Here is a 27,520-nt window from a genome sequence, read left to right on the forward strand (position 1 = left end):
GACAGCTGACACCTTCCTGGTGCTCGGACACATTCATAGCCCAGGTGGCCCTGTGGGTGGATATCCAGGTTGCTGAGAGCATGTGTAACTTCTGTCCTCCACCATGGCCGCCTCACTCCTGGGTGCGTTGGACAATAACAGGGGAGGCCAGGAAGGACGATTCCTGCCGAGGGAATGGTGCCTACTCTCCACAGAATTATTCGTCTGTGCTGGGCCAGTGAGATGGCTCAGCAGGTAAAGGAGCTTGCTGCCAAGCCTGACAGCCTGAGTTTGATCGCTGGGATCCACATAATGGATAGAACCAACTCCTACAAGTGACCCTCTGACCTCTTCACGTGCGCTGTGGCAAGGGCGCCTCATTTCCATAATAAAGTAAATCTAATTTCACAAACGCTTTGTGCTGAGGTCCCCGTCAGTGTGCGTCCACGTGGGCTTGTGCTGAGGTCCCCGTCAGTGTGCATCCACGTGGCCTTGTGCTGAGGCCCCCGTCAGTGTGCGTCCACGTGGGCTTGTGCTGAGGCCCCCGTCAGTGTGCGTCCACGTGGGCTTGTGCTGAGGTCCCCGTCAGTGTGCATCCATGTGGGCTGGCCGCACTCCCTGGAGATCTGTCTACACAGATCTGGCCTATCTCCAGCCCCATTTCCTTCACCAGTTCTCCAATCCTGTTCCTTCCAATCTCCTGGTCTCCTATCCGAAGCCACAGGCACAGCCTGTGAATCAGTGCAATTACAAGCCCAGCCTGCGCTCCCTCCCGAGTGAGCATGGGTGTGCAGGTAGAGGTTCCGGCCAGCCAGGAGGACCAGTCTCCAAAGGTATCCTCTAGGGATGTCCCAGAGTATGGCTTCAGGTCCACAGCTGTGCCTGAGGGGTAAAGGGTTGCATATGGTGCAGAACCATCTACAAAACAGGCCCAGTCCCCTTTCCTCTCAGGGGACACCCCAGGGATCTGAGCTGTCTCTGAGGGCTGTGGCAGAGTAGCAGCTGTGAGGCTGTGTGTATTTGATTATTCTTTGGTTCTATAGTTTTAAGATAAGCAGCCCTGGCTGGCTTGGAGCTCACTGTGTAGACCAGGCTACCCCCGAACTCAGAGATTCCCCCTGCCTCTGTCTCCTGAGTGCTGGGATTAAAGATGTGTGCCACCAACCTTGGCTTTATTGATTTATTTTAGAAACTGGATGTTGCTGTGTAGCCCAGGCTGCCTTTGAATTCATAATACTCCTGCCTCGGCATCCTCAGTGCTGAGGTTAAAGGCATGCACATGCGTTACCATGGCTGGACTGAGTTGTCCTTCTCTGAGACCCGGTCTTAACTCAAACTCAATATATAGTTCAGGACAACCCTGAATTCTCGATTCTCCTGTCATTGGGCCTAGATAGATTTTTAGATTTTGAATTATGTGATCAAGAATGTGTATTGTGTGAATTGTGAATGTGTGGGAGTGTGTGTGCATATGTGTATGCGTGAGTGTTATGAGTATGTGTGTGTGTGTGTGTGGCACCTGTGCTGGCTGATACTGGGTCAATCTGACACAAGCTAGAGTCATCAGAGAGGAAGGAGCCTCCCCTGAGGAAATGCCTCCAGGAGATGCAGCTGTAAGGCATTTTCTCAGTTAGTGATCAGGGGGGGAGGGCCCAGGCCATTGTGGGTGGGGCCATCCCTGGGCTGGAGGTCCTGGGTTCTATCAGAAAGCGGGCTGAGCAAGCCATGGGGAGCACCCACCCCTCCGTGGCCTCTGCATCAGCTCCTGCCTCAGGTTACTGTCCTGAGCTCCTGTGCAGACTTCCTTCAGCAATGAGCAGTAAGGTAGAAGCTAAACAAACCCTTTCCTCCCAGACTGCGTTTTTGGCCATGGTGTTTCGTTGCAGCAATAGAAACCCTGACTAAGACTATCCCTTGAACTCCTGAATCATGTATTCCATTTATTTGCTTTTTAGATTGTCTCATTATGTAGACCAAGCAGACCTCGAGTTTTTTGTTGTTTTGTTCTTTTTTTTTTTTTTTTTTTTTTTTTTCCGAGACAGGGTTTCTCTGTGTAGCCCTGGCTGTCCTGGAACTCACTCTGAGGACCAGGCTGGCCTCGAACTCAGAAATCCACCTGCCTCTGCCTCCCAAGTGCTGGGATTGCTGGCGTGAGCCACCAAAGCACGGCTGACCTTGAAATCTTGATTGTTTATCTCCAGAGTGCTGGGGCAGGTGGGGGTGGAGGGGTAGGGGGTAGGGGGTGGGGGAGTCAGGGGGTAGGGTGGGGTCCAGGTGTGCACCACCACACCCAGCTTGTGAGAAGTTGGTAGAACACAGGGTCCTGTGCATTCAGATAAAAGGTCCTTCTCAGTTACCAGCACTGAACAATAACTGAGCTCCAAGCTGAGCCCCGGCGCCAGCCTTTGGGCGACTTCATTGTGTATCTTCCCTGTCCTGAGGTCTGACAGAACCAACACCAGCAGGTTGGCCTGTGATCCCACACATGTGCTGTGCATGTACACGTGTGCCCACACACAACTAAATACATGTAATAAGAATTAAAAAATAACAGAGCGGGAGCTGGAGAGATGGCTCAGTGGTTAAGAGAACTGACGGCTCTTCTGAAGGTCCTGAGTTCAAATCCCAGCAACTACATGGTAGCTCACAGCCATCTGTAACAAGATCTGACTCCTTCTTCTGAAGTATCTGAACACAGCTACAGTGTACTTACATATAGTAAAATAAATCTTTAAAAAAAAAAATACCAGAGCCACCCTGAGTGATGGCTCTGTGGACGGCTGTAGCAAACTGGTGCAGTGAACTGGGCTAACCAACCCTTGGCCTGATGGAACATTTACTTAGTTATCTGGTTTTGTTTTGTTTTGTTTTGTTTTTAGCCAAGTTTTAATGTACCTCTGGCTGGCCTCGAACCTGCAATACAGCTGAGGCTGACCTTGAATCCCTGATCCTCCTCCATTTCCAGAGTCCTGGGCCTGGGCCTCTAAACTCAGCATCTGGTTTGTGTGTTTTGAGATTATGTGTTTTGGGTGTCCTGGACCTCGCTCTGTAGAGGAGGCTGGCCTCAGAGTTACAGAGATCCTCCTGCCCCCGACGTCTGAGCACTCGGGTTTTAAGGAGTATACCACCACACCTAGCCCTCTACTTCCTGGGAGATCCACCCAGGCAGAGGCAGCCACCCAGTATACCACCACACCTAGCCCTCTACTTCCTGGGAGATCCACCCAGGCAGAGGCAGCCACCCACCTGGGTTTTTCCGTCTCAATCTCCTGTGAGGTTTGTTGTGTGCTGTGACTTCGTTGTATTCCTTGCCTCCCAATTAACAGGGTACCGTTTGGAGCAGAGCTGAGATGCTTGGTGTGGGGAGCCACACTCCCCCCACCCCACATCACCCCACGCAGAGCTGATGCACTTCTGTGGGGGAAGCCTTTCCCCTCAGAGCTGCAACACTCCCACTTCCTCCACTGAGAGTGGGAAGGAGGCACAGGAGGAGGAGTGTGTTCCTCTAAGTCTCGAAGCCGGCTCATCAGTTGGTAGCTTTTGCCTAGCACACAAAAGCCCTGAGTTCTGTGGCCAACGTTGCATGTACACCTGTCATCCCACCACCATGGACTCTGAGGCAGGAGAATTCCCCAGAGTTCCAAACCAGCCTGGGTTACAGTATGAGACCCTCAATCAAAACCAAAACAGGCCGGACAGATGGCTCAGGGTTGAGCTTACAAGGGGGGGGGGCTCATTACCATCCGTAACTAGTTCTAGGGGATCTGACTCCTTCTCAGCGATTCCCAGGCTAGCCCGGACCAGTGGGACTTGATCTCAAGACAAAAGAAGAAGCAGTTATCTTCACAGGAGTGCCACAGGTAGCAGTGACTACCATTTGGCAGTCCCCGCTCCCTACTCATTTGTTCAATCCATGAATACTGAGGATAGCCACGAGCCAAGTGACAGACAGGGTAACTAGGGCTCAAGGAGTATGGGTGCGCGGTCCCCGTGCCACAGCCTCCACACCCAAAACCTTCTGGAGAGAGCCTCAGCACCTAATGAGCATCCAGCTCTGAAGCCGGGCGGAGAGGCGGCCGCGCATGCGCATCACTCGGCAGCGGTTGGGGCGGGGCCAAGTTCGCGAGCCCTGGTCCTTTGGGCGGTTGAAGTCCCGCCTCTTCGCGCAGACGCACGGCGAGTTCCGCCCTCCCGCTCTGCTCCCAGTGCCCCGGTGCGGTTGGCTGCTTTCCGGGAGGAGCGCGCGCGCCTGCGCCGGCGTCGGGCTCGCGCACGCGCACCTGTGCCAGCGTCGGGCTCGCGCACGCGCACCGCAGCGGTGGCGGCGGCGGCGGTTCCTGTCCAGGGGGCTGAGAGCGGCGGTCGGCTTTGAGGCGAACAGCGTTGCGGACGGGCGCGGCGGCGGCGGCGGCGGCGGCAACTCAGAGCTCAGAGCCGGCGTTCCGGCTCTGCTTTCGGCGGCCGTCTCGGAGCCCGCCCAGCTTTCAGGGCGGCCGCAGCGGCTGCTCCGGGTTACGGCCTAGGCCTAGGCGAAGCCTCGGGCTCGAGTGCGGTGAGGCGCCGGCAGAAGGCGCGGCCGGGGCGGCAGGATGAGCGTGGAGGCGTACGGCCCCAGCTCGCAGACACTCACCTTCTTGGACACTGAAGAGGCCGAGCTGCTCGGCGCCGACACCCAGGGCTCCGAGTTCGAGTTCACCGACTTCACCCTCCCCAGCCAGACTCAGACGCCCCCCGGCGGCCCCGGCGGCGCGGGAGGCCCGGGTGGAGCGGGCGCAGGCGGCGCGGCCGGCCAGCTCGACGCGCAAGTGAGTTGAGCGGCGCATGGCGGCGCCGGAAGCCGGGCGGGCGCGGGAGCTGGGGCGCCAGGTCCCAGTTAACCAGCCCTGGGCCCCTGTGATCCTGAGCCAGGTTCCAGTTAGACGGCGCTGGTCCGAGCTACCGGCTCCAGGTCCAGATAGCAGTACCTGCTTCCTACTCTGGCTCCTTAAACTCCCTATTGACCAGCTCTGGTTACCCACCCTGGATTCCTGTCTAACTGCCCAGGTACCCGCCAGCTACCTTGGCTCCTTGTTACTGCCCTAGATCTCTGGTTCCCGTTTACTTTGCCTCTTTCCAGATCTCTGCTTCCCCCTCAGCTACCTGTTCCAACTACCCCTCCCAGGTCTACCTACCACAGTCATTGCCACCTATCCTAGTCCTTGCTGCTCTGGCCCAGCTACCTACCATCTCCTCTGGTCCCAGCTCCTTGCCACCTGCCCTGTTTTCCTCCACCCAGTGAGGCTGGGCAGTGACTGCATTAGTATCCCTCCTCCTATAGCGCAGGGTCTGCCCAGGCTCAAGGCTTAAGCCAGAGCTTCCTTCACCCCACCCCCCTTCTAGGTGTGTCTACGTTGATCTACACTAGGTCTCTCTCTGGCCCTAGGTGGTCCGTCCTCAGTTGCTATCCTCTGGACCCACATTCCCCTCCAGGGTCACCCGCGTGGCTAGCCGAGCCACCCCATGTCATCCTTTTGGCATTTCCATCCACCACCCCTCCAGCCAGGGCTCATTTAGTTTGGTGGAGGGGTTCCCAGGAGAGGGCCAGGTTTGGGCGCTTCAGGTGGAAACAGCCCACTTGGTGGCTGGAGAGGTGACTGCCGGTTTGTTTTTCCTTCTGGGCTGCCTGTTGCTGAAACCGGTGTTATGTAACTCTTAGGCTCTGCTTGGAAAAGTTGGGTTTGAGTTTTGTTCCTCAGAGGCAACCACAATGGGTATCACATGTGTGACTGTGCCCTGGGGAGGGGCTTTTGTTTTGAATGACAGGCTGCCCACGTAGGCATTTCAGCTTGGTCCAGGGACAGGCCACCCCTACCTCCCTGGCTCTCCCTCCCTATGGCTGGCTTGGTGTTGGGAACCTCTCCTTTGTTTTCCTGTATTCTCTGGCGTTGGCTGGGGGGACTGCAAGCTAGAGCCACAGGTGTTCTTGCAGTTCATCTCTCCTCAGGGTTAGGGAGCCACCACCAGTCTTCAGCAGTGATCTCAGACTGAGTTCCGGGAGGGCCTTCAAGCTGCCTGGTTGAGTCATGCCTGTGGGTAGACCACCCACTTGGGCTCATTTTCAGCCCTAATAGAAAGAGAGGGCTGACTCAGCCCCTGTTGCGATGCAGGATCAGGTGTGCCAGCCTGTTGTTTCTAGCTGTTTACCTTTAGTGTAGGGAGGTGGGGAAAGAGAGCAGGTTGCCTGGAGGAGTGAGGTGGCCAGTCCTCCTGTTGTCTCCCCACTGGGTAGACCTTCCTTCCTTGCTTCGTCTGGGCCTCATGGGCCTGGAGAGGTGCTCCTTGCAGCAGGCTGTGATCTGGGGAGGCCAGGAGTGGAAGTGGGCTGCTTGATCTCAAGGTCTTTCAGCTGATGTGCCAAGCAGACTTGTGCTGTGCGTGTGCTCACATGGGTGTGCCCTGCTCTGCCAGTTGAAGTCATAGATTGAGCCATGAGCTGCCGCCCACCTGTGGCCTCTCACCACAAGGAAAGGAGGGAGGACCTTCAGTCCTGTATTAGGAGACCTGCATCTGTGGGCTGAGAGGGAGCGGAACTGGAAAGTGGAGAAATCCTCCCTTAACATACCCAGGGTCCTCAGCCACCAGAAACATTGGTTTTCTTTATTCATCCTTTGAGATGAATGGGTCACACTCACACGGCCTTTGGTTAGAGGGTCCTGAGGGGGGCTGGACCCCCACCCAGTAGGTTGAGCTCCTCCTGTTAACCAGTGGAGGTCCTCTCCCAGCTTTATTGAAGCAGGGTCATGGAGCCTGTACCTATCCCTGGGAAGGTGGCAGCACAGCGGCCCTTTGGGCCACCATCTTTAAGACCAAGTAATATCTTAGCATCCTGAGTCCCTGCACCCCCAGCCTCTCTTCAGCCACTAATAGTCCTGTGACCACTGTGGATGTAAATGTCCCAGGCCCTCCCCGTGCTGGGTAGATAGCATAGTATACTTGTCCTGTGTCTGTCGTGCTTGTGCTCGTTACTTTGGAGTGCAGACAAAACGCGGGGCCCTGTTGTTGCTGGGCAGACACTCACTGTGCACAGGTCACTGCTCTGCCTGCCTCCTGTCCTGCTGTCATGGCCTCAGTGCCCCTGTGCTGACATGTCTTGGTGTATTCTTTGTGCGACTGAGTGGCTGCGCTGCACAGAGCCGGAAGGTGCCTGTGGGAGAAGTTTGTAGGGGAAGAATCTTGTGTCTTGTGTGCCACTGCTTGCGTGGCTCTGGATGCTTACTGGGTGGAGATTTGACCCTGAGGTCTAGAGGTAGAGGACTGTTGGCTCAATGTCAGAGAACCCCCATTTCTGTGTGCAAGGCCCTGCTGCTCATTAGAACCCTGACGTCCCGGAAGAGCGTGCTGGTGTTGTCATGCAGAGTCCTGAGATAAGACAGGCTGTTTTTCCCGGTTCTTGACTCTCAGATTCCTATTTCCTTGGAGGACTGAGAGGTGACTTTAGTTGTGGTTTACATGCAGGCTTGTGGGAGAAGCGCCTGGTCTGTTCTCCTGAGGGCTGCTTTCACCTTTCTTCCCAACAGTGAGATGGGGTGGGGGGCAGGACCTACTAATGGAGAAGCCTCAGTAGGGCTTGACTGTAGGCGCTGTCAGGACAAGGACGAGCGAAGAAGGAGCTGTGTGGGGGGGACTGGGTTGCCCTTGTGATGAGATGGGTATTTGGGGACCCGTGGCAGTCTCCACTGTCACATGCTTAGCACATAGGCCTTCTGCCATCAGTGAAATAGGGAAAATCAGAGTGCTAGAAAGCGAGCACTGTGTGCCTGTACTGGAATGGCTTTGGGTACCAACTAGGACTCTGATGTGCTGCTGTGCTCAGTGCCTATCGCCTCTTGGTCTGTCTTCCTCACAGGGACCTATCATCCTGTCCAGCCTCACTGTCCACAGGTGGCTCCTCAGCCTCATGGGCCACACCATATAGGGTTCAGCCTCCTGCACGGTCCCAATGTGGGACCTGTCCTCGATTAAAGTGCTGGGGCACTGAGAGCAGAGCTGTGGGGTGCGTGGCTGTGAAGTCTGTTGTACTTAGCCTCCTGACCCAGCTCTCTCTACCAGGGAGGAGTGAGCAGAGTAAGAGACCTCCTGCCTCTGTGAGCGCCTCCTGCCTCTGTGAGGGTCTCCTGCCTCTGTGAGCGCCTCCTGCCTCTGTGAGGGTCTTCTGCCTCTGTGAGGGTCTCCTGCCTCTGTGAGCGCCTCCTGCCTCTGTGAGGGTCTCCTGCCTCTGTGAGCGCCTCCTGTCTCTGTGAGTGCCTCCTGCCTCTGGGCCCAGCTGATGTAAAGTGAGAGTAGTTTTACGAACTGTTAGAGCCACTGGCTCTCCTGTGGTGCGTCCCTCACTGTGCTCGTGGCTGGGACTGGGTGCTGCTCTGCACCCTCAGGTGCTCCTCTGCCCTACACGAGCTCTTGGCAGCCTATGGCCTGGCTTCTATTCTCAGCCCCAAGGTGCCTTTTTTCCTCCTGCCTGGTGGACTGGTGGAGGAAGGCCTTACCCGTGCTCATGGTGCCCAGTCTGAGACACTGAGGAAGGTGGCAGTCAGGATGACCTGCGTGCCAGTGGAAGCCTTTGGGGCACCAGCCTGTGAGTTGGGTGAGAGCATGGCCTGGATGCCCTGGGGCTGCAGGCCCTGTGACCTGCCCTGGACAGAAGGCCTTAGGCAAGGCTGAGAGGAGAGCTGGCAGAAGGTGGCACTGTGTGACTGTGGTGGAGCTGCAGGGTAAAGCAGGGGATTCTGTGGCAGCGCTGTATGCTTGCCTCTGGACGTGTGAGCAGAGCCCTCTCCTTAAGGCTGCTGAGCCTGGCCCTGCCCTTCTGGGCCAGTGAGAGAAGAGGCCCTAGAGTCCTGACGCCAGGTTGGTGGTAACTGAGCTGAGGTGTTCTCACGGTTTGGGACAGTCTGTCTGTTCCAGCTCTCCACAGCCTTGTCCTGGGTGGGAAGCATGCCTGCAGCACTGCTGCTTCCTCGGGACTCAAGGGACTCAAGGGACTCAAGGGTGCCGTCCTGTGAGGGTGTGGTTCCCCAGGATTCTGCTCTCACTGTGTCGCATGCCCCTGGAGTCAGCTGTGCACTCAGGTCATCTGTATTCACCACTCTCTGCTACCTGTGTGCTCCTATCCTGTGTGCCCGTGGGAGAAAGGGTGAGCTCATAGCACCCAGAGCAGAGTTCAAAGGCCAAGGATGGAGAAAGGAGGGCTTCTTGTTGAACTGTCACCTCTTTGTAGGTCAGAATGGCTACAGCTCAGCTTGAGTCCAAATTAAAGTTCAGAACCACACTAGTCAGGAGGAGCCCCAGCTGGGTCTTTATCCACACACTTACTGAGGTCTGCTCTGAGGCTGGAAAGGCCAGCTTAAGGGATGTGGCTGTTCATTGGTTTGGGGTAAGGTTACCCCACTTTTTTGTAGCCAGCCACCTGGGGCTACACAGCTCCCACTCATTTCTTGCTTAGGGCCTGGGAGAACAAAAGATGACTCACTTTGCATCTCAGTGTTTGTGTTTTGGAGGGCAGACATGGATTTGGCAAAGACTCTTGGGGCCTCCTGGAGAGCAGGCTCTCTTCAGGGGCGGGGCTCCTACAAGGAGTAGACCAAAAAGCAGCCCCTGGGGCCAGATATGGATCCGAGGCTGCCCTGGCAGGTGCAGTACACCTCGAGAGGCATTTGGCCAGCCCAGCTGAGGGTGAGGGCAGCATATGCCAACCAAGGTCCTAGGGCACCAGCCAGCAGACTTGGTGCTGTGGGCCCGTGAACCCCTGAGCATGTCTGTCTGAGGTCACAGCAGCTCACATTGGGGACTGAGCCTTTGTAAGTTTCTTTTTCTTTTTTTGGTTTTGATGTTGGTTTTGGTTTTTTCTTTTTTCAAGACAGGGTTTCTCTGTGTTGCCCTGGCTGTCCCGGAACTCATTCTGTACACCAGGCTGGCCTTGAACTCAGAAACCTGCCTGCCTCTGCCATGTACTGGGATTAAAGGCGTGTGCCACCACCGCCTGGCTATAAGTTTCTTCTGGAAGCTCTGTCACAGGGTCTGAGTTCTGTGTATTTTGTAGGAATTAGTCTTTAGGCCCCCTTTGGCCTTGATTCAGTTGAGAACTTCAGGGTGTGCCTAAATGTTACTGTGTTAGAGCAGACTTTCTCCTGTGTGGGGCCTGAGAGATCAAGCCTTGGCCCTTGAATTGCCTGGGACAGCGACCTGACGCATGCCTTTCAGTCTGGTGAGATGGGAGCTGTACCCTGGGTTTCCCTCATGGGGCAAGGCCTTGAAGCCCTGAGCTACCCAAGGCAATAGCGCCCATTCAACCTTACTGTGTTACCTGCTGTGGGCTCAGGCCTTGTTCTGTGCCAGGTGTTGTCCCTTGGTCTTAACTCATCTTGTTGCCGTCTGGAACCAGGTGTGTCTCTGAGAACTTGAAGGTGCTTTCTCTTTAACAGGCACAAAATGTAGTAGAGGAGTCCCAGCTGGGCCTTTGTGGGGTGCTGGAGAATCCTGTATTTGTGTCTCAGGGTGCCCAGGACATCTTGTCCCTTAGCTGGCATGAGGGATGAGAGCACAGTGGACCTCAGTGTCCTGGTGGTCCCAGCCCCACCCCTGACTGCTTGCACATGCAGAAAGGACAGCTTTCTCTCTCTGTTTTTTATTTTATTTTTGAGACAGGATCTCTGGCTAACCTGAGAGACTCTGTAGTCAGGCTGGGTGTGGACTCTGAGATCTGCTTCTCTCTCTCTCTCTCTCTCTCTCTTTTTTTTTTTTTTTTTGGATTTGTTTTTTTTTTGAGACAGGGTTTGGCTGTCCTGGAACTCACTCTGTAGACCAGGCTGGCCTCGAACTCAGAAATCCTCCTGCCTCTGCCTCCCAAGTGCTGGGATTACAGGCATGCACTACCACTGCCTGGCCAAAATCTGCTTCTCTCTCTTCCTACACCACTGTAGTCAGCCCAGAAAACTGGTTCTTGGCATGGTTCTGGCTGGGGTATGGCTCAGCAGGGTGTGCCCACCCAGAATTCTCAGGGCTCCATCCCAGCTCCACTGCCACCTAACCTGGTGACTTTGTCCAGCAGTCAGGAAACAGCTTCCATCCCTAAAGGACTTGGTAGGGATCCTCAGGGCTTTGTGGGATGAGAAGCTGAGGCAGGATCCCACTGAGATGCTTCCCTCCTCCTAGTCCTGCTCTGTTCACAGTGGTGACCATCTGTCAAAATTCCAGGCCAGGCCACCACATGGGGTGGGAGTGGGCTCACAGACACATGGCAGAGGGAACAGAGTAGCCAACAGCACATGAGCAGGCATCGGCTACACAGGGTGGTGACTCGGGATGACCCTAGGATTCCACCTCAGCCCCATGTGTGTGTGTAGCAGACACCTGTTCGTAGCAGAGACAGGCAGAAATCGGAGCTCTGTGCCCAGTGGGGAGTGGAAAATGACGTGGCCTGAGGAGAAGCGATGGCTCACCTCAGCAGCAGGTGTGGAGGTTGCCGGTCTCCCTGTTCTACTTTTCAGGCCTGTGAGACCAACAGGGCCATCTAGGGTAGGACCTGCCCCATTAGAGCTCAGGTCCAGGCAGGCTCTGGGCTCTTGCTGTCATCTTCCGTGTGTCATCCCATGCACCCCACAGAGTGCTGAGTGCTAGCAAACCTGGCATCTGCCGTGCAGTGCTTTAGCACGTGCAGCTGGCCTCCTGGAGGCTGATGTGGCACTGGGACACTGTACCCTTACCAGTTTTGCTCATGCCTGGAGCTCAGAGGCAGATGCTGGTGAACCTCATGGGGGTCTATCTAGCAAGGCAGGGGTTTTGCGTAAGGTGAGGGTCCTAACTCGTAACCCTTGGTAGGGAGGTGAGCCGATCATGTTCTGTCCTGGTCCTGCTTATAGACACTCCATCCCCAGTACCATGACACTCACACAAAGTGCAGAGTGGTTGTGGCTCTTGAGAGGGCTTTTTGAGTGGCTGTTGTGGGACAGGCATTTCACAGTGAGGAATAATAACACTGACATGCTCACTTAAAGGCATCAGCCCAGCGTAGAACTTTTTGTAATCCTCTGCCTCCAACACCTGGCTCGCTCTGTATCTTTTGTCACTGTTTTAAGAGATCTTTGCAATGACAGTTGGGGCCAAGGCTAGAGAGAGCACTGGTAGAACTCCTGCCTGGCACATACGAGGCTCTTTTTCTATCTAGTGCTGAGGAAGATGAATCCAGAAGTTATGTTGGATCTTCCTTGTCTGAAAGCTTTTAGAGAGCAGAGCATACTTCCTTTGCCTGCCTCTAGAATCAGTACAGACACAAGGTGACTGCAACTAGGCTGAGTCCCCATGTTTCCCAGTCAAAGGGTGCATTTTGGTGGTGTTGGGAATTGACCCAGGCATCCTAGCCTTTCTTGGGCACACTGTTTTTAGGGTGTGAGAAAAGACTGGTAAATGTCTGCATGCAGCTTGGAAGGCTCACATCTGTACTGAGAGGTGGCTGAAGGCTGGGGGGTGGGGGGACAGCATGGCTGATAACCACAGTGAGAGCCCACCATTGGTTGATCAGGACGCGGCTGCTCCTATTTCTTGTCTTGAGTCCTGGTGCTTGGCCTGGGGGCTTTGCTTCTTCTAGGTTCCTGAAGACACCCGCCCAGTGGCCAAGGGCTGGGAATGCTGACTTAGTGCTCTGGAACAGGTTCCTGGGGTGATGGTGGAGCCGTGCCCCCTCAGGCCAGTCAGGTCTCAGTGGTGGGGCTTGAGTGCAGACATCCTATGCTGTGACTTTAAGGCCCTTCGTGGCTGTGCGTTCCTCACCGTAAGGCACAACCTGGGCATGTAAGGCAATAACTCAGCCTGCAGAGCCTCCACGTTAGTAGGACTTGGGCATGTGCCGTTGCTTACATGGCTATCCCTAGGGTGTGTGTGACAGGTTTGAAAGAATCCATCTTGTCCTGTGCACCTAGGCTGTGGGGACAGTTTGACTGAGAGCTCCACGGCCAGACTGAGTGGGACCCCAGGCTTCCAGCCATCATGGCCTTTAATCCTTCTGCTCAGTATAGGAGCACGAGACCTCAGGAGTGGGGCCTCTGGGTGCCCTTGGTGGCCTGCATTAGTGATACTGTATTCTCTGTAGGTTGGACCAGAGGGCATCTTGCAGAATGGGGCTGTCGATGACAGTGTGGCCAAGACCAGCCAACTGTTGGCTGAGCTGAACTTTGAGGAAGATGAAGAGGACACGTACTACACCAAGGACCTCCCCGTCCACGCCTGCAGGTAGGCTGCGGGGCTGCAGAGTCCCTGCTCCTCGGTCAAAGCCCTGAGCACAGCACCTAACACCCCAGATTCTCAGGGCTGTGCCGTGGGGCTCCTGCCGTAGCCCTGTGCGCAGCAAGGACCCTGAAGAGCCAAGGCAGGGCACAGCTCCTCACTCACTCAGCTCCTTCAGGGTCACATGAGGGAACTGGGGGCTGAAGGAGTTGGAATGTCTGTTGTGGGATACCCAGCTCGGCTAGCTAACCTGTAAGGCCAGAACTTGTGTCTTCACTGGGGCTTTTGCAGCCACCTGCTGCCCTCTACAGGGCTAGTTTGGCCTCTCCCCTCCACACACAACACTGCCTTCCATTATAAAGGCTCTCTCCTGATTGACAAGTGTTTTCCAGGACAAAACAGCTTTCCAGAGCCACAGGCAGGCTGACCTGTAAGTCCTAGTTCTCCTTTCCACCAGGAGCCCACTAGGGAGCCCAGGGAGACTGTTTTCTGGTTTGACACCTCATACCCCAGCCTGCCCAGTGCACAACAGAGCTGTGGAGACCCAGTGATTCAGGGGCCTCCTAGCACTGTCAGCCTGAGCATTCTCTGGGTGCACAGCACCTGCCTTCTGGAGTCAGGTGCTCCCACAATCACAACCTTGTTAGAAACCTGCAGCCTCAAGGGGAAGGACCAGGATTGCCTTGGGCCCGTGCTGCCCAGGCATCTGTGTTGCCCTCACACTGCTAAACCAAACTGGAAGCTGCAGGCCAGCACTGACTGTTGATGTTTGGGCTTTTCCAGTTACTGCGGAATCCATGATCCTGCCTGCGTGGTTTACTGTAATACCAGCAAGAAGTGGTTCTGCAATGGCCGAGGAAATACTTCTGGCAGGTAGCTAATGGCCATGCATGTGTGTTTAGCCAGTGATGCTAGGGCTGCTGTGCGTCCGGCGATGTTGGAGCGAAGCTGGGGTGAGACGGTGCCGGTGCACCTGGGCTCCCCTTGACTGCTGTAACTTGATGTAAACAGATGGTGGCGTGTGAACGCACGCTTCGACACGTTTACCCTCCATTGAGCCTCTGGCTCGCTCATTATGGGAGGAGTTTGGCTTAATTCCGTTCTCAAGCTGCGCCTGTCTCATGAGCTGAGGCTGGCAGGGCCTGCCTGTCCTCGTTCCTGGGAAGCTGAGGGCATCCAGTGAGCCAGCTAACTTGATTGTCTTTGGGGCTAATGGTTCAAGATCCCAAGTCATTAGGAAGAGCTAGAATTATCCCTGAGTATGTCTGTTGAGCCCCAGCTCTATGTTGACTCTCTATGCTACTGTCAGGAAACACTGCTGGAAACAGCTGAGCCAGGTGTGCCTGTGTCCCACTGCCAGCAGGGGTGTGGTTTGTTTCTGAGGACATTTTATAAAAAGAATGCCACAGAAGGTTTGTAGGTACCAGGTCTACAGTGAGGCAAGGGTTAGCATCTTTAAAAGTCACTTTAAGGGACCAAGACCTCCTATTCTCAGGAGAAGGAGGAATAAGATTTGCAAAGCCAAGAATGGCTAGATGGTGAGGGGTTCGTGGGATCATACACAAAGACAACTAAAAGTCAGGAAGAGCTGGCAGAGCCTGCGGGCCCTCAGGGATGAGGTGGCCAGCCATTGTGGGCCACCTTTGGGGTAGGCCGTGTCCTCATATGTGACGGGAGGAAGGGATGGGAGCTGTGGTCCTCAGGGCAGCCCCTTGGTACAGATAGCAGGAGGTGACCTGCTTCTTTAGGCTTGAGAAAAGGGGACCTGGAAGGAGCCGTTGCTGGGCCGGCTGCCAGAGGTTAAGTTAGCACTGTGAGCTGGGGCTAAAGAAAGTGGGAAATGGAGGGAAACCTGGGTTGTGTGAGCCAGCAAGAAGTTTTCTGCAGGTAGATGGGGTGGGGTGGGGTGGGGCCCCCTGGGCACTTGTGCCCATGAGGTGTGACCGTCAAGCCTGTGCTGACGGATGATGAAAGTACTGAGCATTTTGCATTGGGTACCAGACCTGGAAGTGCTGAAAAAGCCAGGCTTGGGATGTTAACTGCTATGGTTTCCTGGTCTCAGCCACATTGTAAATCACCTCGTGAGGGCAAAATGCAAGGAAGTGACGCTGCACAAGGACGGGCCTCTGGGCGAGACAGTGCTGGAGTGCTACAACTGCGGCTGCCGCAACGTCTTCCTGCTGGGCTTCATTCCTGCCAAGGCCGACTCTGTGGTGGTGCTGCTGTGCAGGTGAGCGGCCGCCGCAGGCCTGGGCTGCGCAGGACAGGCTCTGCTGGGACTAGGTTATAAAATGAAGCCTGTTCTGGTGTGCTAATGTACACTTTTAACCTCAGCACTGGGGAGGCAGAGGCAGAAGTTTCTCTGAGTTCAAGGCCAGCCAGGCCTACCCAGTTGGAACCTATCTCCAAAAGCAAAGAAAGGAAAGCAGCAACTCTGCTGTGGGCTGAGGCCAGGGCTGAGCTTGTACACGCTGCTGCCTTCTGGCTGGTGAGAGGCCTCCTGGGCTGGGTCCCAACCCTCTCTCCTGCCCCACCCCTGCACAGGCAGCCCTGTGCCAGCCAGAGCAGCCTGAAGGACATCAACTGGGACAGCTCACAGTGGCAGCCCCTGATCCAGGACCGGTGCTTCCTGTCATGGCTGGTGAAGATTCCCTCCGAGCAGGAGCAGCTAAGAGCACGGCAGATCACTGCCCAGCAGATCAACAAGCTGGAGGAGCTCTGGAAGGTGAGCCGCCTGAGACTGAAGCGCACTGGCCTTGGGGAGGTGGGCGGGAGGGCATGGCCCAGGGCTCTGCAGGGGATGGTCTGAGTTACTAGCTGTATTAGGCTGTAACGAGAGTCCTACTCCAGAGGGCCCTGTCCTTATTCCAAATGACAGGTCAGGGCTCCGGGTTAGGTGTGGGTCTACTCTGGCTGGGGTGCCGGTTGGGCACCTCTAAGCAGAATCCTAAGTAGTTCTGGACAGAGGCCTGCTAGGCTCCTCCAGCTCGGTCTGCACGTGGGTGCGCAGGCCCAGACAGGCCCACTGAGTGCCGCCGGCCTGTCCCGGGGAGGCATGCTGGTACAGGATCTGGGACATGGGCCTGGCTTGCTGGGGAAGCCTGCGACTCTGGCAGCCAAATCTAGGGCTCTTGGTTGTGGGCCTGAGTATTGTGCTGGGCCCTGGGGGTGCCGTTGTCAGGTTTCTTGGGGTTAGAATGGTGTGGAGCATGCCCATGGCCGTCAGGACAACAGGCTCAGTGCAGGCCCTAGCACAGTGGCCACTCTCTGCCCACGAGGGTTTGTGCGGAGAGACCTTGGCTTCCTTCTGAGCTCTCGGTCGGGCTAAGCAGGGAAAGCATGGCACTATTCTTGGCCATAGGAAAATCCCTCAGCCACCCTGGAGGACCTGGAGAAGCCAGGCGTGGACGAGGAGCCACAGCATGTGCTGCTGCGGTACGAGGATGCTTACCAGTACCAGAACATCTTCGGGCCGCTGGTCAAGCTGGAGGCTGACTATGACAAGAAGTTGAAGGAGTCACAGGTGACGTAGCACACATTCTAGCCAAACAGCTCCTGAGTCAGGGTTTCTTCCTGGGCTTACACCTGCGTGGAGCCAGGCATGCAAATGGGGACACCCTTGTGCCTGGTTCACAGTTTTGTCTGCAGCTCCAAGAACATTACTGGGATATGGGACCCGTGCCACCAATCTCCCAAAGCACCTTCCCTCCCCACAGAGCCTGGCGTGTGGGGTCTCCTGAGGCTCTACAAAGCTTGCTGCTGGGACTGGCTTAGGGAGTGGGTGTTGGGGGGTCGTGGTTGCTTCTTTCCCAGATGCTGGAGTTCCGGGCCGTGGATGCTGTGCCCTGCACCCCAAAGGCAGCACAGCACAGACATGGTCTTCCTAGAGGCTCTGAGCTGTGGGGAGCCCAGCCCGTGAGCGAGTGGTGGGGCTAACTGGGCCCCTGTTTCTCATGTGTTCAGACTCAAGATAACATCACGGTCAGGTGGGACCTGGGCCTTAACAAGAAGAGAATCGCCTTCTTCACTTTGCCCAAGACTGACTCTGGTAATGAGGATTTAGTCATAATTTGGTTAAGAGGTGATTTTAAGTTTTAAAATATTTGTGACCATAAGTAGCATAAAATTCCTAGTCCCCCATATCATGTCCCTTATGTGAACTCTGCATGGTGGAGGCCACGGCCCTCTTGAAAGTGCTAACTCTGCTGCTCCTTCCTGCAAGATATGCGGCTCATGCAGGGTGATGAGATCTGTCTGCGGTACAAAGGCGATCTGGCGCCCCTGTGGAAGGGGATCGGCCACGTCATCAAGGTTCCCGATAGTATCCTTTGCCATTTCTGCTAGGAGGGGGTGCTGTGACAGGACCCCTGGCTGTCCCCAGGACCCTAGTATGGACATACAAGTCCTTCCTCTGGTCCCACTTGGTGGGACGTGCAACAGTGGCACCACAGTGAGAGTGCATGTGTGGGCATGCGCGTGTGAAGGGCGCCGCCTGGAGTCTGACTACAGCAGTTCCTTTGGCCAAGGGGAGCTGGTCTAGTGATGAAGCCAGGGGCCCCATAGATGGTGACTTTGAGCAGGAAACAGACTTAACTCAGTGGCCAGATTACGGGGATGAGATTGCTATTGAGCTCCGCAGCAGCGTGGGTGCCCCTGTGGAAGTGACTCACAACTTCCAAGTGGATTTTGTGTGGAAGTCAACCTCTTTTGATAGGTTTGTGAGGGCTCTACCCTTGGGGGCCACCTCCACCTTTGGTACCTGTGGCTCTCGTGGGTCTCATCCTGGCTGTTTTTGTAGGATGCAGAGCGCACTGAAGACCTTTGCTGTGGACGAAACCTCTGTGTCTGGGTATATTTACCACAAGCTGCTGGGCCACGAGGTGGAGGATGTGGTCATCAAGTGTCAGCTGCCCAAGCGCTTCACAGCCCAGGGGCTGCCTGACCTCAACCACTCTCAGGTGCCACGGGACCTCGGGTGGGGCGGTGGGGCTGTGCCTTCCTTTGCAGCTCTGCTGATGCTCTGGCCTTGCAGGTGTATGCTGTGAAGACTGTGCTGCAGAGACCACTCAGCCTCATCCAGGGCCCTCCAGGCACAGGGAAGACTGTGACTTCAGCCACTATTGTCTACCACCTTGCTCGGCAGGGCAACGGGTAGGTGCTGTGTAGCAGCAGCCTTGAAGAAGGGGGGGTGACAGTGTCTGGTGTGGCCTGGTGGCCTGTACGGCTCTGCCAGGGCCACATAGAAAATATATACAGTGTTGCAGTACAGGTACCTTTTGTGTGCCACTACCCACAGGCCTGCCTCCCATGAAGGAGAGGGCGAGGCGCCACTGATGGTGGCTGGGCAGGTGAAGGAAGCAAGCTTTACGTGTTATACCTTGGCATGGCTCTACCTGCCTGTCGCAGCTGAGCGGCTTTTCCATGGGCCCTGCGAGCTTCTCTGGGTGATGCTGATGGCCTGCTCTACTCTCTGCAGGCCTGTGCTGGTCTGTGCTCCAAGTAACATCGCCGTGGACCAGCTCACAGAGAAGATCCACCAGACGGGGCTGAAGGTCGTACGCCTGTGTGCCAAGAGCCGAGAGGCCATTGACTCCCCGGTGTCCTTCCTGGCTTTGCACAACCAGATCAGGAACATGGACAGGTGAGTCTCTCTGCCTGGGGCTCAGTACAGGCCACACCCTGCTGCGGGCACTGACTCCTCCACCACATTCTCTGTAGCATGCCCGAGCTGCAGAAGCTGCAGCAGCTGAAGGATGAGACAGGCGAGCTGTCATCTGCAGATGAGAAGCGGTACCGTGCGCTCAAGCGTACAGCCGAGAGAGAACTTCTCATGGTGAGCTCAGTCCCAGCCCGGGAGCCTTGGTGCCGTTCCTTGTGCGCAGAAGGGCCTGGGAGACCTGTCCATTCAAGACAGGAGCCTGGGTGCATGCCTGCCTTTGCTTTAGAGAATGTGGAGGGCCCTTGTCCTCCTGATCGGTGCCCACAGTCAGGGACATAGCTGCTCTTCCTGCCAGTCTCCAGTCTGACAGACCAGTCCATCAGAACTGGAGTCTCAGCCTGGGGTACCACCAGCTCGCACTGTCCCTGAGATTATTGATTATTGGCAGCACAACTGGAACGTGCTGCAGAAGGCTGTACCACATTGAAAGTTGCTGCTTGTGCTTGGGCTGCAGGAGAAGTGGCTTGTTTACTTGTTGGGCAACACAGCAAGACCCTGTCAGAACAATGTGTACCCCACAGGAGTGCTTACACACACAGTTGCTGCACGGGTGTAGAGAACAGGGCATTCCAGGTCCCACGCTGAGCCATCTGGCCATGGGGAGGTAGTCACGCGTGCCCTGATGTCTGTGCTTTCCCCAGAATGCAGATGTCATCTGCTGCACATGTGTGGGTGCTGGTGACCCGAGGCTGGCCAAGATGCAGTTCCGGTCCATCCTCATTGACGAGAGCACACAGGCTACCGAGCCCGAGTGCATGGTGCCCGTGGTCCTTGGGGCCAAGCAGGTGGGTGCCTGTCAGTCATGTGGCCCTGGGTGGCCTCCTGTGTGGTGCTGGGTGACAAAAGACCTGCAAGAGGTCTTTGAAGGGGGGCGGACTGTCCCGTGTGCCCCATTGGCCCACCTCCTGGTGTGTGAGCAGTGTGTACTGAGCAGGTCTCTCCCCACTCGGTTGCGTGTAGCCCTGTCCCTGTGGTCGGCACTTAGGAACATGGAGCCTGGGGCCTTAACCTGAGGGATTTTTTTGCTGCAGCTGATCCTCGTGGGTGACCACTGCCAGCTGGGCCCAGTGGTGATGTGCAAGAAGGCAGCCAAGGCCGGGCTGTCACAATCGCTCTTCGAGCGCTTGGTGGTGCTGGGCATCCGGCCCATCCGCCTGCAGGTGCAATACCGCATGCACCCTGCACTCAGCGCCTTCCCGTCCAACATCTTCTACGAGGGCTCATTGCAGAATGGTGTCACTGCAGGTAACAGTCTCACTGCAGGTAACAGTCTCACTGCAGGTAACAGTCTCACTGCAGGTAACAGTCTCACTGCAGGTAACAGTCTCACTGCAGGTAACAGTCACGACAGGTAATAGTCTCACTGCAGGTAACAGTCTCACTGCAGGTAACAGCTACTCTCATCCTCATGGCCCCTCCCCACACAGCTCATGGTGCCGCTCACCACAACTCCTCAGTCACAGTGCTGCTGGAGTGTGTGGTGGCTCCACAGTGGCGATCAGTGCACAGCGGCTCTGTAAATGGGCCTACCTGGGAATTCTGGGCTTGCTGTGCCTTGTGATGGTGGCTGACTGAGATGTCACCATATCACATGCTTAAGTGAGATCAAGCAGGTAGATTGTAAGAGCTTGTGTTCTGAGGTCAGCCACTGGTGACACCTCTTACCTGCAGCAGTTTGAGGCTATGTGAACAGGGAATTTTAGGGCACTAGGGTCACCTTTGAATGTAGTGCTGGCCCTGTCCTAAAACTATGGAAATGACCCCTTCAGGGTCTTTGCATAGTGTCTGTTGGGAGAACCTAGAAGGTCTGGGCTGTAGACAGAGCAGCCTGTGGAGGCCCCTGCCTGTGGTGCTGTGGTGTCAGGAGAGACATAGGTACACTGACACACACACACCCTTGGAAGCTGTTTGTTTGTAGCTCAGAGCTGTCATGGGAGGTTGGTGCAGGAACCAGCTGGGCCTCGCTGTCCTCCATAAAGCTTGAGTGAAGTGGAGTGAAAGGCTGCTGCTATCTGACTTGCTTCACAACATAAAGATGTTTGTCACAAAGCTGTCATAACAGCTGATGGCTCTCAGCTTTAATCCCAGGACTCAGGAAGCAGACAGGCGGGCTCTCTGGGAGGGAGGGCAGGGCCAGCCAGGGCTCTCCATGGTGAGACCCTTTCTCTCACATACAGCTTCAGCGTGCTGGTGATGTCTGAGTCAGTGTAGGTTTGAATGTGTGCAATTAATGGGCTGTGACAGGGAAGGAGCTGGCTCAGGGCTGTGTTTCCATGGCCTGCCATGTGGATCTAGGCAGCCACATTGGGGACACCACCGCTCTGCTGGCCAGGTCCTGCCTGGACCTTCTCTTCCCTATGTGACTGCTGGAGTGTGTGAGGCTCCTGGGTGGTTCCTGGGCTCTGCTGCTCCTGGTTACCGCTCAGGCAGCACAGGAAGTGTCCTCGTGGACCCAGTGGGTGGCGAGGCTTTAACTAGTGCCGATCTAGCTCCGTCACTGCCCTCAGTGTGCTGTACTGGATTGGGGCCCTGTGCTTCTCAGTGACGACACCTTCTGTCTTTCCTTAACAGCGGACCGTGTCAAGAAGGGCTTTGACTTCCAATGGCCACAGCCTGACAAGCCCATGTTCTTCTACGTGACACAGGGCCAGGAGGAGATTGCCAGCTCTGGCACGTCCTACCTCAACAGGTGTGCAGCTGCGTCCCTGGTATGCAGCCGTCCTCCCCCTCGGCTCTGACCCGAGACCCACAGCATCTTTCTCCCTGAGTCGCTCTGCTTGTTACAGCGTGTGAGGAAGACACAAGGCTCTTGTTTCTCCTGGGGCCTCAAAATGGCAGGGGCGGGCAACTCGGGTGGATTTCTGGAGGTCCACCAGGCTGGGGGCCTGTGAGGAGCCTTTCACTGACAGTGAGATGTTCCCAGGACGGAGGCAGCCAATGTGGAGAAGATAACGACGAAGCTGTTGAAGGCAGGGGCAAAGCCTGACCAGATTGGCATCATCACGCCGTACGAGGGCCAGCGCTCCTACTTGGTGCAGTACATGCAGTTCAGCGGCTCCCTGCACACAAAGCTCTACCAGGTACCCCGTGCCCAGTGGTCAGGAGAGCACACGAGCACATAGCGTGGGCAGGGCTGCCTGACAGACACCACAGTAAGTGCATCAGAGCTGGCTGGGTGTCAGACATGAGCAGCTGGGTCTCTGATTTGAGGGCAGCCTTGATTGTGAGCTTCAAGACAGGCAGGGCTGTTCAGTAAGGCTTTGTCTCAGAAAGAGCAGTCCAGGGTTAAGCGGGAAGGGGCAGGACAGCTGGTCCCACCTGAGGGCCATGGTACTTGTACATTGTCTGGGCATGTGACGGATGCAGAACCATGGCTGGGTATACCACGACTGAGGACTGGTACCACGGAGCCTACTCACGGGGACTTGTAGCATCTGCCTGTACCATACTGTACCATGTACCATGCAGCTCCTTCCTGTGCAGCTGAAGGAAGAGGCAGGAGGGCGAGGGGCCAGGTTGTGACTGACAGGACACTGTCTCATTCAGGAAGTGGAGATTGCCAGTGTGGATGCCTTCCAGGGCCGGGAGAAGGACTTCATCATTCTGTCCTGCGTGCGCGCCAACGAACACCAGGGTATTGGGTTCCTAAACGACCCCCGGCGTCTCAATGTGGCTCTCACCAGAGCAAGGTAGGCCACTGCCCACTGCTGCCATCCACCCTCCCGCCTACACAAGGAGCCCCTCCATTTGACCCATGTCTGTCCTAGGAGTACAGGTGCAGTGCATGTTGGCACCCAGTCCTGAGAACTGGGCGTTACGGCCTGCATGCTGCCCTGCTGATCCTGTAGGGCACATTGAGCTCACACCCGGCATTCGGAGAGCTGCGAGCCATGCCCAGAGCTGCGCCTGCCGCTGAACTGCCAGCTCAATGTGCCAGCTCAGTCAATCAAATGTGGTGGCCACTGCCATTTGATTCTTAGCACCCAGCTCTTCACATTCAAGGTGCTAGCCCTAGGCAGTGGTCAGTGTGTGGCCATGGGCTCAGCATGTTGGCTGACCCGCAGATACGGCGTGATCATTGTGGGTAACCCAAAGGCGCTGTCGAAGCAGCCCCTGTGGAACCACCTGCTGAGCTACTACAAGGAGCAGAAGGCGCTGGTGGAAGGGCCGCTCAACAACCTGCGGGAGAGCCTCATGCAGTTCAGCAAGCCTCGAAAACTCGTCAACACAGTCAACCCGGTGGGCCAGGGGGCGGGGGCGGGCCTGGGGCCCAGGGCGGGCCTGGGGGCTTAGGCTGTCTGACACATTCCTCACTCTTGTGCCACCCTGCAGGGGGCCCGCTTCATGACTACTGCCATGTATGATGCCCGGGAGGCCATCATCCCCGGATCTGTCTATGACCGCAGCAGCCAGGGTGAGCGCCCCTGGCACACAGCGCGTGTTTACCTTCCCATGTCCGGGCTGCTCTGTTCCCCGTGGGTGGCCTCCCTTTGGAACTTGTCCAGTAGGTGTCTATAGCTTCTCCAGCCAGGTCCCCAAGAGCTGTTCTGGCCTCTGCTAGTGGTTTGGGCCATGGCCCCTTTACAACTGCTGGGGCCACTGTGTGTCGGCCGCCTGAGTGCTGCTGCCCTTGGACCCTGCAGCAAGCCTGTGTCTGCTCAGCTGTGCTGGCCTCTGCTTTCTGGAAGCTCCCAAGCAGCCTAGGAAGTTCCACCCTAGCCAGACCCTCACCAGCCCTCTCATTTCCTCCCCTCCCCTGCACATCTGTCCGCTTGTCCGCTTGCCTACCGACTGCAGGCCCAGCAGCTGGCCCACGGCAGCCAGTGGCCCCTGGAGCCCTGCAGCTGACTCCCGTGTGTTTTGCAGGCCGGCCCTCGAACATGTACTTCCAGACCCATGACCAGATCAGCATGATCAGCGCAGGCCCCAGCCACGTGGCCGCCATGAACATCCCCATCCCCTTCAACCTGGTCATGCCCCCCATGCCGCCACCGGGCTACTTCGGACAGGCCAACGGGCCAGCTGCTGGTGAGCCGCTACATCCACGGCCACGTTCCTCTCCTAGCTTCAGATAAGAGGTAGCCGCCATATCTCACTGCTATCTTTCAGGTCGGGGCACCCCAAAAAGCAAGACTGGCCGTGGGGGCCGCCAGAAGAACCGCTTTGGGCTTCCTGGGCCCAGCCAGACCACCCTTCCCAACAGCCAGGCCAGCCAAGACGTGGCCTCCCAGCCCTTCTCACAGGGAGCCCTCACACAGGGCTACGTGTCCATGAGCCAGCCCTCCCAGATGAGCCAGCCTGGCCTCTCCCAGCCGGAACTGTCCCAGGTGGGCGTCCATCAGATTGGAGGGGGGTGGCACATGAGGCCTCTAGGATGCCTTTCTGAAGGGTGAGTGACCTCGACTGCTGTGGAACTGAGCCTGTCCCCTGCCACTCAGGCTGCAGTAGGGGTTTCTCCCACTCTCTGAGGGCTGGGTGGCTTCCTGTGTTTACATGCCCTTTGCCTTTCAGGACAGCTACCTCGGTGATGAGTTTAAGTCACAGATAGATGTGGCACTCTCACAAGACTCCACATACCAGGGAGAGCGGGCGTACCAGCACGGCGGCGTCACCGGGCTGTCCCAGTACTAGAAGGCAAGTGCCTAGTGGGCTCAGCTCCCGCACGCACGCACGCACGCACGCACGCCAGTGCAGTCAGTCTCCCTAGGCAGACTGGACGATAGCTGTGGGTGTTGGCAGGTCCGGCCTCTGCTTTCCCTGACCCTCCAACCCTGTCCTGATCACAGGTAGCGGCGGAAGAGCTAAGCTTTGTGGCTTAGTCTACCAGCATCTTATTCTGGGTAATAAAAAATAAAAATAAATGGATACCTGTTTTCCACTGCTAAAACTGAAGCACCACTGTGTGAGCAGCCGAGGAGAGGAGAGGAAAGAGGAGCGAGAGCGAGCAGAGAGCAGAGCGGCCAGGGAGGACGGCAGAGCGGAGCGCCGAGGAGCAGGCGCCCCCTGCGGGCGGAGAGGAGAGAGGCCCGCACCGCTGCGAGGCCGGCCCAGCGCCGAGCCCGCCAGAGGGAGAGGCCTCGCCAGGACCGGCCCCGCTGTTCTTTTTCTTTGTTTCTCGTGATTGAGGGGCTACGTTTTAGCAGGACGAACTTCGCGTTTCTGTGCCCAAGCGGGCGGCCAGGAGCATCAGCGCACGGTCCCAGCGCTAAGGGGTTTCATTTAAAGAAAACACGGTGTTTGGGGTTTTTCTGTTTTTTTTTTTTCTTTCCTTTTCTTCCCCCCCCATCCCCTCAAAGATTCTTTAAAAGGAGAATGGGAAGTACTTGGATCAGTTTGTCTCTAAGACCTGACTGTTGGACCTGGGAGATGCAAGACGCTTCCGGAGTGGCAGTGCTGAGAAGGCCGAGCCCCGCAGCCTGGGATCACCGCCTGCACCGCAGCAGGAGGATTTGTTTTGAGTTTGAGCTTCAGAGGCCACAGGAGAACTCGTGAGCATGGCCTGCAGGTTCTTCCCCATCATGGGTGGAGGCCTTCATTGCTGGGCGCCCTGCCCCGGACCCCCACCTCCCGCGGCAACCACCCAACCCCTACCCAGGCACACCTGCGCCAACGCAATGGAACTTAATTTTTAGTCAAATTTGTTTTAAGCTTTTTGTCACCAATAAAACATGAACAAACGGTCCCTGCTTCTGCATGGGCCGTCCCTGAAAGGGTGTCCCGGGTGGTCAGCGGCAGCCACACTCATCCACCACCATGTCCTCGTAGTGTCGCAGCACCACGTTATCACTATTGTCGAAGAAAAGCACAGAGATGGGCGACAGGCGCTCTGGCACGCAGCAGGGCGAGCCTGCACCCGGGGTGGGAGCGGCTGCGTGCATGAGCGCGCGCAGCACAGCATGGTTGAGTGCAGGCGGCCCACCGGGTCCCCTCAGCGTTTCGGGTAGCGTACACGTGCCCTGGCAGAAGTTGGCTAGGAAGCCACGTGGCGCGATCACCCAACGGTGCCAACCCACCTCACGGAAGCTCACATGCAGCCGTCGGGTGCGACACGTGCCCGCTGGATCACCTCCCACCCTGGGCTCCATGTGGCGCCGCGACCTTGGCAAGGGACACAGGCGTGGGTCCAGCGTCACCAGCAGCAACGAGGCCTCAGCCAGGCGCCCACAGGCTGCAGTGGCCCCAGGGTGCAGTGACAGCGCCAGGCGCAGGGTGCACGGCACCGATGCGTTCGCGGCTACTGCAGTCCCCAGTAGGTCTGCGCGCAGTGGCAGTCCCGGTGACGCCGGCACACGCAGCAGCTCAGGCCCACGAGTCTCAGCCTCGGCCCACAGCGCCACGCTTAGCTCCCACCCTCGTGCATCTTCGCGCTCAGCCTCCAGCCGCACGTCTAGGCGCACGCGTGTTGGGCGCTCTGTGGGCTCCACGCTTGACAGGTCAAAGACGACTGTCCACTCGGGGCAGACCCCCGAGGTCCCCGCGGGTTGTGCGGGCCTGGAGGACAGACCTGGAGGTGCAAGGAGAGAGCAGACCTGGCGTGATGGCCCAGCAAGGGGGCTGGGCTGAGACAAGGAGGAAGGGAGGCACGGAGAGACGGACGGGTGGGGGCAGGGCACCCTCTGCAAGCAAGGAACACCGTGGGGCGCCGGGCCTGCAGTTGCAGGCATGGGCAGGAGACCAGGTACCAGCCAGTACCTGGGGCCCAGGAACGTGATCTGAAGGAAGGCATCAAGGGATATGAAGTGGCGGGATGGGGGCAGGGCTGAGATTGGGCCCTGGGAAGCCACCAGCATGTGTCCTTGCTTTTAAAGGACTTAAGAAATCAGGGTCCAGCTTGCTACCAGGCGGGCCAAGTCGCGTGGGAGCCCCTTAGCCGCACGGACCCTTGTGTAACCACAAGCCCCTACTCACCGCTGCCGGCGATGTGGCGCACGATGTTTCCGGCAACCCCCAGTTCCTCCACGTGGCATGGTCGCAGAGGGCGCCCCACTCTGGCCTCTTGGGGGTCGCGGCGGCGGAATAGGCGCCACATGACAGGAGGCACAGGTCGGAGCGTGGGGACACTCCGAGGTGCTTCGGGAAGCCCAAGAACCTGGAGCAGGGCGGCAGCGGGGCCCAAGGATGCTGGCTCGGGGGCCAGGGTCGTCGAGGACAGCAAGAGCAGGAGGAGGAGGTGGTCGCAAAAACGGTGGCAGACAGAGAGCATTTTCCTCCCAGGAGGTGTCCAAGAGAGTCAGCGGAGCCCACTGCGACCAGTAGGCTGGTGACCGTAGGTCGGGGGTGCTTGGAGGTCCTGGAGGGGGCGTGTCTGGACCCCACTGATCCAGAGGGCAGGACTGGGCGGCAGTCCCAAGGTGGGTGGTCGAGAATTGATCTGAAAGGCGGAGCTGTTGGCCGTGGAGTCCCTGGAGGAGGGTGGCATCCTGCATTTTAGGGCGGGGCCATCGTCCTGGGGGCGAGGCCATGCGGGGGGGAAAGGCAGGGCCAGGCCACCAGGGTGGCAGCAGACCTCCAGGGACTGGGTCAAGTCTCCAGGGGCGGGGCCAGTATCCCAGGTAGGATGGGACCGAG

General features: G+C 57.0%; 2 protein-coding genes across 5 annotated transcripts; one reads left to right on the forward strand and one right to left on the reverse strand.

The window, feature by feature from the left end:
- The first annotated feature begins 4,266 nt into the window (after positions 1–4,266).
- Positions 4,267–25,633, forward strand: Upf1 (UPF1 RNA helicase and ATPase). 4 transcript variants are annotated; one of them, XM_052161862.1, is made up of 24 exons: positions 4,267–4,784; positions 13,100–13,239; positions 14,017–14,106; positions 15,296–15,463; positions 15,778–15,958; positions 16,595–16,756; positions 17,197–17,314; positions 17,456–17,554; positions 17,821–17,947; positions 18,032–18,191; positions 18,266–18,384; positions 18,710–18,874; positions 18,952–19,066; positions 19,594–19,737; positions 19,984–20,197; positions 21,524–21,641; positions 21,876–22,032; positions 22,499–22,641; positions 23,017–23,191; positions 23,285–23,366; positions 23,819–23,980; positions 24,062–24,279; positions 24,464–24,590; positions 24,743–25,633. In XM_052161862.1, exons 1-23 carry the CDS (start codon positions 4,569–4,571, stop codon positions 24,581–24,583), a joined length of 3,393 nt encoding a protein of 1,130 aa, XP_052017822.1. In that variant the 5' UTR covers positions 4,267–4,568; the 3' UTR covers positions 24,584–24,590; positions 24,743–25,633. The 4 variants fall into 4 exon arrangements, with proteins under 4 accessions (XP_052017822.1, XP_052017823.1, XP_052017824.1 ...); XM_052161863.1 differs by having other exon boundaries at positions 17,839–17,947; XM_052161864.1 differs by having other exon boundaries at positions 17,197–17,281.
- On the reverse strand, positions 25,230–27,155 carry Gdf1 (growth differentiation factor 1). Its single transcript, XM_052161880.1, has 2 exons — positions 26,861–27,155; positions 25,230–26,456 (listed from the first exon to the last, which is right to left on the reverse strand). The coding sequence occupies exons 1-2, from the start codon at positions 27,153–27,155 to the stop codon at positions 25,678–25,680; spliced, it is 1,074 nt and encodes a 357-aa protein (XP_052017840.1). The 3' UTR covers positions 25,230–25,677.
- Between the last annotated feature and the right edge of the window lie 365 nt (positions 27,156–27,520).

The sequence above is a fragment of the Apodemus sylvaticus genome, chromosome 18 (assembly GCF_947179515.1).
Source record: "Apodemus sylvaticus chromosome 18, mApoSyl1.1, whole genome shotgun sequence".
NCBI lineage: Eukaryota > Metazoa > Chordata > Mammalia > Rodentia > Muridae > Apodemus > Apodemus sylvaticus.

Bases quoted from the DNA above. Each gene is read 5' to 3' on its own strand.
- Upf1 (XM_052161862.1), top strand. From the start codon at position 4,569: ATGAGCGTGGAGGCGTACGGCCCCAGCTCGCAGACACTCACCTTCTTG. The intron at 15,464-15,777 runs GTGAGCGGCCGC...ACCCCTGCACAG, and splicing joins GTGGTGGTGCTGCTGTGCAG to GCAGCCCTGTGCCAGCCAGA. The intron at 16,757-17,196 runs GTGACGTAGCAC...TCATGTGTTCAG, and splicing joins AGAAGTTGAAGGAGTCACAG to ACTCAAGATAACATCACGGT.
- Gdf1 (XM_052161880.1), bottom strand. From the start codon at position 27,155: ATGCTCTCTGTCTGCCACCGTTTTTGCGACCACCTCCTCCTCCTGCTC. The intron at 26,457-26,860 runs GTGAGTAGGGGC...TTGCACCTCCAG, and splicing joins GCGCCACATCGCCGGCAGCG to GTCTGTCCTCCAGGCCCGCA.